The sequence below is a fragment of the Chrysochloris asiatica genome, unplaced genomic scaffold (genome assembly GCF_000296735.1).
Source record: "Chrysochloris asiatica unplaced genomic scaffold, ChrAsi1.0 scaffold00001, whole genome shotgun sequence".
Classification (NCBI taxonomy): domain Eukaryota; kingdom Metazoa; phylum Chordata; class Mammalia; order Afrosoricida; family Chrysochloridae; genus Chrysochloris; species Chrysochloris asiatica.
This window is the reverse complement of record NW_006408519.1, coordinates 16311502-16326414: the sequence shown is the minus strand read 5'-3', so window position 1 is coordinate 16326414 and position 14913 is coordinate 16311502. Positions and strand designations below refer to the sequence as shown.

The 14913-nt window shown below is 34.9% G+C and overlaps 1 protein-coding gene across 2 annotated transcripts in view; it reads left to right on the top strand.

The window, feature by feature from the left end:
• CSMD3 (CUB and Sushi multiple domains 3) overlaps positions 1 to 14913 on the top strand; it is a 1928297-nt gene that overhangs the window by 424316 nt on the left and 1489068 nt on the right. For both annotated transcript variants that reach the window (XM_006830658.1, XM_006830657.1), the window contains exon 4: positions 3685 to 3879. In XM_006830658.1, the coding sequence (XP_006830721.1) occupies positions 3685 to 3879 (195 nt within the window). The remainder of the gene's footprint in view (positions 1 to 3684; positions 3880 to 14913) is intronic.

The window sequence follows — 14913 nt, the reverse complement described above, 5'->3', positions numbered from 1 at the left end:
GAACTAACTACACAAAGAGGGAATGAAGAACAAGAAAACCCAGGAAATATTTACATGTATGTGGCACTGTGGGTTAATACGCCAGACTGAAAAGCTGTTTGACTGCAAGGTCGGCAGTTCAAGCTCACCAGCTGCTCTTCGGAAACCCTATACAGGGTCGCTCTGGGTTGGAACTGACTCGATGGCACTTCACAACAACAACAACATACATATGTATAATGTGTTCCCATTCAACACCTTTAACAATTTTTGTTTTGTAGTAATTTAGACCCATAGATTGTTGTGTTGTTGTTGTGAAGTGTGTCGAGTTGGTTCCGACCCATAGCTACCCTGTCTAGTAGGGTTTCCAGGAGCAGCTGGTGAACTTGAACTGCCAACGTTGCAGTTCAAACGGCTTTGTAGTCTGGCGCATTAACCCACAGCGTTCCACCAAGACTCCAGAGACCTATAGATATGTTGCTAAAATAGTGGAGTCACTACCTATTAGTATATAGTTTCCCTTCATGTTAATTATATAGGTAACCACGGGTCAATTATCAAACTAAGGATGTTAACATTTGTATAGTAATCGTAATTATTTATATGATTCTCTTAACTGAACTAAAAAAGGGTCAAAGTGGCTAAGTGTTGACTTCAATCAAAAGACCCATGGTTCAAACCCAACAGCTCTTCATCAGGAAAGGCTGTGATAGTCTGTTTCCATTAAGAGTGTTGTTGTTGTGTGCTGTGGAGTCGGTTCTAACTCATAGCAACCTTGTACAGGGTTTCTAAGGCTGTAAATCTTTACTGTAAATCTTTACTGGAGCAGAAAGCTTCATCTTTCTCCTGCTGGTAGTTTCGAACTGCTGACCTTAAGGTTCACAGTCCGATTTGTAACCACTATGCTACCAGAGAGCCTTAGAAATCCTATGGGGCAACTCTACTCTGTCTATACAGTACCTCTGAGACAGAATTGACTTAATGGCAATGAGTTTTTATTAACGAAACTATCAACTTTAATAAGGTTGAAAAACCTCTTAAATTAGTTTGTAATTTAATTCATAACCATGGAGAGTATATTAGGGTAAGTCAAAAAATACTGCTGCTAGGGTTCCAGTTTATATATGTACACGTTTATTCTAAATAAAGTGTGTTTAAATGTCTCTGCAACTATAGACATGCTTTCTCAATATTATTCTGTCAGAGTCACATTAGGGTTCCTTCAACAAAATGGTACAATCAAAACAGTGAGCTTTGAGAGGCTCGATGAGAAAGTTAAATTCAAGGTAGAGAGGTCAGCTAGAAGGTTATAGCCACAGTTTGGGGGGGTTTTCTAAGGTATAATTGAGATAGGTTTTCTTGAACAGAACTTTAACAGGGACTTATTGGGAAGAAATTTTAAGAAAATTGGAAACTGCACTGATGATTATTGAAAAAAAAAAAAAAAAAAGAAGGCCAGCAAAATTGCACTAAGGAAACTTTTTTCATCAGAGCAATGAACCTGCTCATTCTTTGAGGGTAGAAAGAATTTCATTGTCCTATAAGAACTTCACTGGGAAATCTCACCTCATCCACTCTACAGCCCTGCTCTTACCCCTTCAGAATTCTTTTTGTTCCTTAAACTCAAATGATTTGAGTCCCTTGCAGGGGCCATAACTGCCATTCTGCTATGGTGTTAACTGAAGGGAAGAATTATTTGAGGAAAGCTTGCTGTTGGTGCTAAGTGCCTTGGAGTCAGTTCTGACTTGAAGCAACTTTATGCCCAACAAAGCTAAACACTGGCCTGTCCTGTGTCAACCTCACACTCATTGTTAAGCTTGAGCTCATTGCTGCTGCCACTGTGCCAGTCTATTTCACTGACCCTCCACTTTACCAAACCTGATGTCCTTCGCTAGGTTCCTTCTGATAATATGTCCAAAGTATGAGAGACGAAGTCTCAACATCCTGGCTTCTAAGGAGCATTCTGGCTGTACTTCTTCAATTTATTTGTTCTTCTAGCCATCCATGATACTTTTAATAATCTTCTCCAACTCCATAACTCAAATGCATCAATTCTTCTGTGTTCTTCCTTATTCACTGTCCAGCTTTCACATGCATATAAGGCTATTGAAAATACCATGACTTGGGTCAGGTACATCTTAGTCCTCAAACCAACATCTTTGCTCTTGAGCACTTTCAAAAGGTCTTGTGCAGCAAATCTGCTTAATGCAATACATTATAAAAGCAAACAACATATTGGGGAAGTGTTAAAGAGATGGAAACATGGAAGTGTGTAGACCTAGATGTAAGATATTTTTAGAAAAAAGTAGCTTCACATTTTGATATTTTTGTATAACAAGTATTTCTATGATTTACTAATAATGCTTTTTGACTTATGCTTATAAAAGAAATATAATAGAAAACCTAGAGAAAAAAAAAACAAAAAAACATAAGGGAAAATAATCCAACCCTGTTATCATAAAATTTCCAGGAGTTAGTTTTAACTCACAGTGATCCTGTATAAGGTTTCTGAGGTGCAGCTGGTGGATTTGAACTGCTGACCTTGAGCTTAGCTATCCAGTGCTATCCTTTAGCCCCACATTTGTTGTTAAGTGCCGTCAATTCAGTTCCAACCCAAGGCAACCCTGTATAGGGTTCCCAAGGAGCAGCTAGTGAGCTTGAACCACTGACCTTGCAGTTCAAACGACTTTGCAGTCTGACACATTAGCCCACAGTGCCAGCCCCACAAAGCCTTACTAAATTCTGTAAGCCCTTCACTTTTGAAAAATTTTCTTTCAATAATTTTTCTTACCATTTGTTCACTTAAAGTGAAATGGAATTTTCTCTGAAATTAATATGATTTTAAAAATCTCATATTTGCTTCTTTACCTTGTTGTTGTTGTTGTTAAGTGCCGTCGAGTCGGTTCCGACCCATAGCGACCCTGTACAGGGTTTCTGAGGGTGTAAATCTTTACGGGAGTAGAAAGCCTCATCTTTCTCCCGCGGAGCGGCTGGTAGTTTCGAACTGCTGACTTTAAGGTTCGCAGCCTGATTCGTAACCACTATGCTACCAGAGCTCCTTTACCTTAGGCATAAATTAATAAGACAATATCTAAAGCACTAACATTTCAGGACACACACATATCTGACAGATTGATCTAATTAAACTTCATGATAATTCTACATATTTATTATAATTCTTATTATACATCCAAAGTTAAACATATAATTTAACTGGGGATATAACCCAGATCTCTCTAATTTGCACAAAATGTTCATTTCGTTTGCAATATGCTCTTTCTAATTTATATGGGAAAAAAACAAGTTTCAACCAAAGTAAGTATTTGTTCCAGATAAATGTTTATGATTTAGAATTAAGTCAAAGCAGGAAACTAATAAGAATATATATTGATGAATCTAAATTTGTTTATTACTATGTTATCAATATGTCACTTTTAATGAGTCACTTATATTATTTGTATCTAATGTATACTTGTACATTATTTCTATAAAACATGAGTGACAATTAATGGTTGCTGTATTAAATAATATAAAGTATCTACACTATTTAGTCAAATTTATTTGCTTACTGTTTTGTTACATGTTTTAAATTTGAAGACTTCTCAAAAAATACCAGAAAAAGAAAAATTCATATCTACATATAATGTTATAAATATAAAACACTGACATACATATTAAAAGAACTTTCCTTTCCCTCTCATATAGAATTGCAGAGCAGCTCTTGTGGAAATCCAGGAGTTCCACCCAAAGGAGTGATTTATGGTACAAGATTTGATGTGGGAGACAAGATTCGCTACAGCTGTGTAACTGGGTATATCCTGGATGGCCACCCGCAGCTCACCTGCATAGCCAATTCGATTACTACAGCAGCATGGGATTTTCCTGTTCCCATCTGTCGAGGTAAAAAAACCACACAAAAATTTGATTTTATGCTGACTGAATATTTGATTAAAACATGAAAATAACTTAAAGGTAAGAGTTGTATCCAGTCAATGTCTTTATGAAACATATGAATTGTTTGCTCCTTTTACAGAATTTGAAGCTTAAGAAATATAAGTTTATAGATATAAATATAAATGGATATAAGGAGCTCTGATGGCATAATGGTTAAAGGTTGGCAGTTAGAACCCTTAGCCAGTGCACAGGAGAACTTGATATAGCAGTTTACTTCCATAAAGATTATAGCATATAGGGTTGCTGTGAGTAGGAATTTATACAAGAGTTGGATATATATAGATATAGATATGTAATAAGCATAATATATACATATATTATGTAATAAGCATAATGTAATACTTGCTAAGATAAAACATAAAAATTAATTTTATGAAATAAAACCATAAAATTAATGTCTGTGTTTATGGTACATATTTATAGACCACTGTTCATTTACATGTTTTTTTTCATGATAAGAGCAAGAAAAAATATGGACCTTATGATATTTAGAAATTTAATTAAGTTGTCTAGGTAGTTATTTTAATTGAGAAATGTTAACTGGGTCTATGGATCGTTTAAATATTTCTGGTAGAGGATATATCATGGAAATTGGTAAAATTGAGAATACTGCAGGGTTAATTATAGATACTGACAACAAATTTATTTTGTGTGTGTTATGTGGAAAATGCAGTAATTTACTAATGCAGGCTAAAGTTGGTAGTATAGAGCCTGGTAGATTGAACATACTCATCACTAACTTGCCCACAAAAACTTTGGTGTCATCATCTGAGTTTTCTTTTCTAATAAAAGAAAAATGAGTATAATATTTGGCATGTTCTTCTGTAATCCCCTGTGATTGTAATATATGAATCTCTGATTACTGCTGTAAATTACTTTGTTTCCTCAAACATGTAACTTCAAATTCATGTAATAGAAACCCCTAATATTAAGAGACAGGGGAATTCTTACCCTGGATTAGACATCTATCTTAGTCAAATCATTTCAACTCTCTGAATTTCCTTCATCTCATTTAACCAATGAGAGAAAAAAGAATTGACTTCTAGTGTTCCTGAGGATTAAGTAAAATAGTACACAGCAGACACTTAGTAAAATATTTGTCAGATATTGGTCTTCTTTCAAGATTTACAATTTAGTTGCCTTCATCGCTGTATCTATGAATATACTACAGACATTCCTGTGGCTACTATTACTGCTACTACTATTGCTGCTGCTGCTGCTGTTGCTACTATTATTGTTGTTGTTAAGTGCCTTCTAGTGAGTTCTGCCTCATAGCAACCTTGAACAGGGTTTCCAAGGAGTGACTGGTGGTTTTGAACTGCCAGCCTTGTGATTAACAGTCCAGTGATTATCACACAGTGCCACAATTAGCTGCCATTTATTTGAGCACTTACAATGTGCTAGGTATTTAATAAGTATCACCAGATTTAAAATTCACAGTAATAGACTAGGAAACAGGTCCTCATAAATGTAAAAATAATTGTCCAAGGTTATTCAACCAATAACTATGTAGAAGCTGAGATTTTACTCTACTTACAAGTTGACTTGCTTTTCTGTTATCATTTGTGGAATGGTGGTGGAATACATATAGCCATTTGTCAATTTGGCATATTTGGCAGTTTGAGTGTTGCTTTGATGGTGGAAGCCAGCAGGGTCACCCATGATGGGCAGGATATAGAGGCGATTCAAGACTAAGAGAAACTAGGGAAAAGAGATCTGGCATTCTATTTCTGGAAACCTTATGAATAGCATCAGGACATTGTCTGGTATACTGATGGAAGATGAGCCCATCTGCTTGGAAGGTACTCAAAATATACTGGGAAAGAGATGTCTTCTCATAGTAGAATCAACCTTAATGATGTAGCTGGAGTAAAACTTTTGGGACCTTCATTTCTTGCTCAAAATGAGAAGAAACAATTGCAAGTACCTATTAATAATCAGAATGTGGAGTATATGAAGTATGAATCAAAAACTTCTTAAATATGCCAGGAATGACAAATTGAAATAAAATAGAGTATATAAAAATAGATATCCATCCTAGATATTGGTAGTGGTCCTTACGTGCTGTGGAGTCAGTTCTGACTCATAGTGACCCTGTACAGGGTTTCTGAGGCTGAAAATCTTTACGGGAGCAGAAAGCCTCATCTTTCTTCTGTGGAGTGGGCTGAAATGAAATGACATTGGTTATTTTGAATTAGCAAACTTATAGTCAAATATGCCAGGAATGACAAATTGAAGAGGAATGGCATCACATTTATTGTCAAAATAACATTTCATGGTCTATTCTTAAATATTGTGATTGTAGTGCTTCAGTTTATTGCATTGGACTGCAAGGTCAAATTGCACCACAACGTTGGCAGTTCAGCCTCACCAGCTGCTCCTCAGAAATCCTATACAAGATTGCTGTGAGTCGGAACTGACTCTACAGCACGTAACAACAACAATTCTTAAATACAATTTTGTAAGTAATAGGATAATTTCCATAAGCCTGTAAGGAAGACCAGTTAATACAACTATTGTTCAAACTTATGCACCAACCATTAATATCAAAGATGAAGAAATTGAAGAATTGCTACCAATTTCGCCATCTGAAATTGATCATATATGTAATCAAGATACATTGATAATTACTGGTGAATGAAATGCAAAAGTTGGAAATAAAAAAAAGAAATAATACAAATTGGACAACATTGTCTAGGTTATAAAAAATTGCACCAGAGATAGCATGATAGAGTTTTGCAAGACCAATGATTTATTCAGTGCAGATGTATTTTTTTCCTATATTATAAATGGTGACTTTACAATTGAACTTAACAAGATGGAATTCACAAGAACCAAATTGACTACACATGTGGAAAGAGACTATGGATCATCTCAATACCATCAGTCAATACCAGGCCAGGGTTAACTGTGGAACAATCCAATTGCTCAGATGTAATTTCAACTTGAAGCTGAAGACAATTTACAAAGGTCACAATGGCCAACATATGACCTTAAGGATATCCCACATGAATTTAGAGACCATATGAAGAATAGATTTATCACATTGAGCACTAATGACTTAAGATGAGACAAGTTGTGTTAATGACGTGAATGAGAACACATGTGATAAAAACAAAAGAATAATTAAGACACCAGGAAAGAAAAGACCAAAATGGATATCAGAGAGACTCTGAAACTTTGCTCTTGAATGTATACTAGCTAAAGCAAATGGAAGAAATGATTAAGAAAAACCGGAATAGACCATTTCAAAGGGCAGCTCAAGAAGGCAAAGCATCATAATGTAATGAACAAAAACATAGAAAAGGTTGTGCTTATGTCAAAGAACCATGCAGTGTTTCATTCTGTTGCACGTAGGGTCACTATGTGACAGAACAAACTCAACAGCTTCTAACAACAACAATAACAGAAAATATAAGAGAAGAAAGACTGTTGGTTACTCCCAGTAAAAACTTTAGGAGCTAAAGAATCCGAATTTGTGCTAGTTTCCACGTTATCAGTTCTCAAAACATGACATAAACAGTGTGAGAAAGTGCCTACACATGCATTGAGTGGTTTTATAGAAAAGAAACCCAAAGCTTAGACAATTTGAGTCTTTTATAATGAGTTGTTTTTGTGTGCCGTGGAGACGGTTCCGACTCGTAGTGACCTTGTACAGGGTTTCCGAGGCTATAAGTCTTTACAGGAGCAGAAAGCCTCATCTTTCTCCTGCGGAACAGCTGGTAGTTTCGAATTGCTGACCTTGAGGTTCACAGACAGATTCGGAACCAATATGCTACCAGAGCTCCATATATTGGGTAGTAAGCATGAAGTTTGCTCTGGAGAGTACTACCATCTCCATCCCCAAAGCTGTAAGCAAACCTGCATTTTTCTCTGGTGAAGAAAACTTCTTGAGGAAAGTGGTGGTAGATAGGTGTAAGGAGTTAGATTTAGGATTATGGCTAGGTCTAGGCAAGGCCTAGTGCTTCATTTAGTATTAGGATTATGGTTAGGACAAGAGTTAATGTTAAGAGTAGGGATTGGGCTAGGGATAGGAGTAAGAGTCTGGTTTTAGGGTTACAGTTAGGTTTATGTATTTTTTTTTAAAAACCTCTGATTTTCACTTAATTTGGAATTTCTGGAATTACATTATTCCTTTTTTACTTTATATGTTTGATTGTGGTTGCAAGATGGCCTCTCTGGTTCCCTGTTTTCAGTTTTGTAGATTTATTTTGGTTTGAACAGTTCAGTATCTTGATTGAGTTCTGGGTGATACTATAATCTCAGACATGGTAACCTCAGATTGTTGTCTGCTATCATTAGTTCTCTGTCCAAAGAACTCCCTTTAGTATTTTTTGTAGTTTGGTCTGTTTTTTTTAAATTCTTTTAATTTCTATCTATCTGGAAATGTCCTAATTTTGTTGTCATATTTGATGGACAATTTTGCTGGATATGTGGTTCTTGGTTGGCGGTTTTCTCTTTAAGAGCATCTCTTGGTCCTATCCTCTGAAGCTAAGAGTCTCAGGATCATCATCTGTATCTATTTCATTTCTTCTCTCATGTCTTTGTTGCAGAAGGCTCACTTTGGGTGCATATTCCCATATTACCTGGTAGTGAAAACTTTTGTTATCACACAAGACTATTTAGTATACAAACATCTTTGGAAAAATAGTTCAGAACAAAGAGCAGTAAGAAGCTCTGACCAGAAAATGTACAGAAGCGTGAGAGTAAGGTAAAGAATTGTTTCCCCATCAGTAAATGGAGGCAAGAGGGGAAATAAGGATGGCAATTTAGAATCCATTTCTGTCTGATTCTGGAGCCTGAGTCTATAATCTCTTTGACACTTCACAACTTTGAGATTTTATTTCCCATTAAAAAAATATTTTATCGTGATTAGGGAAAATTTTTTTATATTCATTTGTGAATTTGAAAAAGTCATATAGCCAAATTTTACTGAAAATGTAAAATTATTTAAAATATAAAGGGCTTACTCAGATAGATAACACTGAGAGGTTTAAATGGCATATCCTCAACACTGACCCATCTATTTCATGGAGTTCCTTCTTCTCCAACTCAGGGCCTTTGGAGTCAGAAAGCACTGAGTTTAAATCTTGATTCTGTCGTTTACTGACAGATTTGAAACAAAATATATATTATTTTGGAAACTTTATTTTGATATAATCAGATGAATAGGCAAAATACTAAAATCTTATATTGCTAGAATTTAATATGACAATAATATCACTTAGTGGTTCAAACTGATCTCAACTGCTAACCTAAATGTTGGCAGTTTGACTCCACTCAGCAGTACCCCAGAAGAAAAAGACTGGAGCTCTGCGTCTACTAATTCACAGACAAGAAACCCCAGGGAGCAGTTTTTCTTAGAAACACAAGGAGTCACCATGAGTCAGATTTGGCTGCACAACAACTAACAACAACAAAAACAATGATAATGTGGTAATATACAAAGTGCCAGGTGTATCTATAGTTATTTATGAGAGATTTTCTTCCCACATTTCCTTAAACTCTGTTGTCATCTCCTTAAAGGAAGAATATTTAGTCAACAGGAACTAATATGAGATGAATAATAATGAGTTTCCCTATATACAAGTATAAGTAAAAAACTACCAACACTTCTACTTTTTGCCAGAGTTGGTTGTTTGCTTGTTTTGCCAAAGATTATCTCCTACTTCCTACTCCTTATAATCATGTCCTTTTAAGAATATTTCCTTTGACTTCCATTCTAATCTGGATTTTCATCTACCAAAAATGTGATTCTCATTGCTTTTGGAAAAGCTTATACATTCTCCTATTCAACCATAGAACTAATGAATAAACGTTTTATTCAAATGTATATATTTAGGTTTTATCTTATACAAATGACAAAGATCAAATGATTACTAAGAAACAATTCCCACTTTTCAAAGCCATCAAGTAGAACAAATCAAAATTTAATCAAGTAATTACAATGATGGAGTCCTGGTGTGGCACTCTAGAATAAGCACTTGGATCACAAGATTGGTTTGAACCACAGGTTGGAGGTTCAAACTCATTAGCCACTCCTCAAAAAACCTATATACGGTCTCTATGAGTCAGAACCGATTTGGTGGCACTTAACAACAATTGCAATGATATCTAATCATTGCTGTAGAAGAATATAAAGATACTTTTATAAGGAGTATATTAATTCTTCCCAGTTTATGGAAGGAAGTTCATAGAGGAAAAACACTTCAAGAGACAGTTTCACAGAGAACTTGCTGAAAAACAAAACAAACAAACAAACAAACTCTATATAGCAAGAACATTCTGAATGAGACAATTATTCATGTAGAAAGTACATATTTTCCTTTTTCTCCTGAAAAGTGGTTTTAATGGGTTACTAATATTCACTGCCTTATAGGTAGAATCTATGAAGCCATACTTCATAGAACACATGATCTAATTTTCTAAGGAGAAATTTATCTCCTATTAGGTAAATATCTATTCAAACAAATAATAAGTGAGTAGTGTATTTGTCATTTGTGTCCTTGTCCTTCAGTTTTAAAAAGAAAAGATAGGAGACTACTCAATCCATGCCTTTTCTCATTTGCTTTTTGCTACTTGATAGCACACAGATTCCTTAATTTATAACTTTGCAGGGGGTTGATAACTCTGTAATGATCTGCTTATTGCTTTCCCTGGAGTTTACATAGTCTCTCCTTGATGAAACACTTGCTTTAAGAGAGTTCTTTTGATGCTTCCTAACAATGATAGTTTAATTAAGAAAAAATGAATGTCACGTCAACCTAGAGGGTAAAGTGTAAGGGTTTTTGTTTGCTCACAAGCAGGATGAATTTTATCAACACCATCTGCTAGTATTTGTAAAAGGCAACTTACTACGTGATACTGGGCTAAGCAAAATCCTATAACAGGTGAAATCTAATGCCTTGGATCTGAGGCTGACATGAAAATACGAGGAGGTGTCTAAAAGTTTGTAGAAAAATGAAATTAAAAGAAAATTTTCAATGAAATGTTTGAAGACTCTTCATACCTGCCTTTTCTGGACCTGCCTCCTTTGACAGACATTGCCATGACATATATACCTACTGAGCCTTGAGGTGGTCTCAGAGTTCGTCTCTATCCTGGGCTCCCTAAACTCAGTATTCATTAAGATCAGTTGGCAGACCAAATGAAATGATCTATCATCTCCATAGAAAACACTCTAAAGTTCCAACAACAATCAGTATTCAGAATGACTCTTTAATATATACATCCAAGGGCAAACTTATAAAATGTATGTAAAAGGAACATACAAATTCTAGTGTTATAAATGCACCTAAAATGTGGGTCCACATTAAAAAAAAAAAATCTACTTGATGGAAGAATTCACATATTAATATTTAAAGAGTTAGTCATAGAAAATTTAGGGTTTTATTAGGAATGTGGATTTCTGGAGTAATGCATTTAGCTGCTAATGAAAAGCTTGCCAGTTTGTGTCCACCCAGAGGCATATCTGAATGTAAATGTGGTGATCTACTTCTGAAAAGGAAACTATTGGAAATGCTTTGGAGCACAGTTGCACTCTGACACACATGGGGTCACCTTGAAGTCACATCTACTGGACAACAGCTGGTTTATTTAATTTTGTTTCTATGTATGAGTTTTGGATTAACTAGAACAAGTTTTCTAAGAATGTTATGTTGGCTTGATGATTTGACTATATTTACAATAAAAAGTAAAGATCATTTTATTCCATATGAGGTCATAAAGAAAGCACTAATCAAGAAGGGATGTGATTTTATAAAATGTTGGTGGAGATTATTTTGATCAAATAGGCTAAATTCTTTTGAAGGAAGACTGGTAGTTTTCTCAGTAAGATACACATCATATAGTCGATTGGTAATTTATAATTGAAACCAAATTTGACAGTACACATGAACAAAAAGCCTAATGAGGGAAACCTTTCCTTTGATAGAGAAAGACAAACTACAATTAGCAAAAACACGGAAGAAGCATACAAAGGGTCTTCCAAGTTTTAATCCTGAGAATAAGACTGATTTACACGGTTACAAGGAATATCAAATGGCTGATGAAATGTCTTGTCAGAAAATAATTTTACTCTTCTAGTAATTTTGATCAGGAATTCTGGATACAAGCCTAATGCCAAAATATGGAATATAAAGAAACTAGTTGGAGATATTGAAATAGGAGAGATGATTTAACCAGTTGTTTTCTGGCTAAAACAGTACAATCACACCAAAAATCTTCCAAAGAAGGGATGATTTCTAATTAAGGATGAGAAAAAAATGAAACAAAACCTAGTAGGGGGATGTTAAAAAGAGGTAATACTTGAAAGAACACTGAATTGAAGGTGATGAAAGAACTAATGGAGGTTGTTTATTGTATTTACATGTTTCCAATTCTGGTAGCTTTTTACCAGGCTGGCTGCTTACCTCAAGGTCAACAGTTCAAAACTAACAGTTTTTCTGTGGGAGAAAGATGAGGCTTTCTGCTCCCATAAAGATTTATAGTCTCAGAAGCCCTACATAGGGTCACTGAGTCGAAATCGACACCACGGTACACTACCACCACCACCACCATACCCAGTACAATGGAAAGACATTAGGAAAAGAAAATACCATTTAATATATATATATATAATGTCTAGTTATTTATGTTTAAGTACTAAGATATCATATTCAGGAACATGAAATTACATTATAACTATACATAATTGTTGATATAACCTAAGAAAACAAATAATTGAAGAAGAAAAAAACCTAGAAAACATTTTATTGAATTAAAAAACACAAGGATTTCTGGTGTGGCACTGTACAATTAGCATTGGACTGTGAACCACATGGTCGGTAGTTCAAACCCACCAGAAGCTCCTTGAAAACCCTATACAGGATTGCTATGAGTCAGAATCAGATTGATGGAACTTAACAACAACAAAAAACACAAATACATAAAGAATGCAGTGTCACACTATGTTTATTCTATATAGAGGTCAAACAGAGTAATAAACTGAAAATTAGTTCTCTGCAAATAATTTTATCTTGAGATTTGCATTACTAGATAAGAATAGAGCCATTTTAAAAATTCACTTTAGTGTTACATTTTAACTTTTTTTTGGAAGTTAAAATCAGTAGTCCTTTTTTTTTTAAAAAAATCTGTGATTAAAAAACAACAATTAATAAACTGTCTTATTTTTTTTTCAAATTTCATCCTAAAGAGGAGAACGTTGTATTGTAAGTCCCTGAATCATAGAGAAAATAGTACTAAACTACTCAATGCCAAAGAGACAATAAAACTCAAATGCAGTCAGAAATCATGATGCTATACAGTAAGGATGATTTTTTTTTAATTGGTGCTTTCATTGGCTTGCTTTTTTGATTTTCAAATATGTTATTTAAAATATTTTCTTAAGAAATGTTTTGGCACCGACTTTGAGTTCCTCCACCCTACTTGTCATCGTTATTTCAGCAATAATATGTGGCCACACTAACTGGCTTTCATTAGCCCTATCCCTTCGCTAAAGTGATCCACTTTCTTTATATAAATACTATATTTGATCCTAATAAGGCAAGCATTTTGTGTGTCTTTTAATAAACAAGCAAGTTAAGCATGAATGATTTGTTAATGGGGTATAGTAACTCAAGGCTTGTAAGCAAAATTCCAATGATGCCAAGCCAAAGGAGAAATTTACAAGTGGCAAGAGTCAGTAGCTAGCTGCTTTTTCATCACTTCCTGGAAAATCCTTGCTGTTCCACCAACAATTAGGTCAAGACTTAATCGCTTTCTCATGTACCGTAGTCTTGTTTCACTCTCTCATATAATCTAATCTTGTTTTGAACAGTACATTTGTGGGATAAAATTATGAAAATATCCTTATTAAAGTGTTTTAACAGTATGCAGTGTGATGAGCAAAAGCATATAATTTGTCTTTAGAACACAAGATCTTTGAGTTGATTTACCTCTTCTTTATGTGTGTTGTGTATAGGGTTCTGTTGTGCATAGGGTCGCTATGAGTCAGTACTGACTCGATGGCACCTAACAACAACAACAACAACAACAACAACATGTGTGTGTTGTTTCTTATGTCAAAAATGAGTAATTTTACACCTCTCAGGTGAAGATTAAAGTGATAGATTAAATGGGATCATATTCTTGAAAATATCTATATTAATATATGATAAATAGAAGGCATTCAAACATGCTAATTGAGTCTGAATCTACATTGGTGGCTGGTGGCAGTGTGCTGTGGAGTTGGTTCCGACTCATAGCGACCTTGTATAGGGTTTCCGAGGAGCAGCTGGTGAGCTTGAACCACAGACCTTGCAGTTTAAACGGGCTTTGTAGTGTGGCGCATTAACCCACAGCGCCACACCAGGACTCCGTGTCTATAATATATATATAATAAGAATGGGAATAACTCTGGAAATAGTGGACTCTGGAAAGCTATAGTTTGCTTTAAACCTCTTCCACTGAGAAGATATCAGAATGCTAATCTTCATATCTAAATATTGGGGGCCTCAGTGTTCTCATCTACATAATGTCTTAACTAATATATCATTTTAGGGTAAAGATTATATTAGATAATGCATGTAAAACATGTAATCTATTTTATTAAAAAACTATTCATTATTATTTTATCATTGTTATCAAAGTAGAAGAGAAATGTACCATGTATAATAGTATATCTTTTAATAGCACTGAGACATAAGATGTTTGAAAGCTGATATCACCAAGGAGGTATATACAGGTGAGTTTGATAACAGTGAGCATCATTGTTCTGAGAGCTGTAGTAGTTAAGGAGAGATTTATACTTCACATTAGCCTAGTAAGCTAGGTTGAAATCAGTTGAAAACCTTATGGAGTTGTTTTGTTCTGTTACCATGAATTGAAATCGGCAAATAACAATATATGGACCTCTGGTAGCGTAGTGGTTACGAATCGGGCTGTGAACCTTAAGGTCAGCAGTTCGAAACTACCAGCTGTTCCGTGGGAGAAAGATGAGGC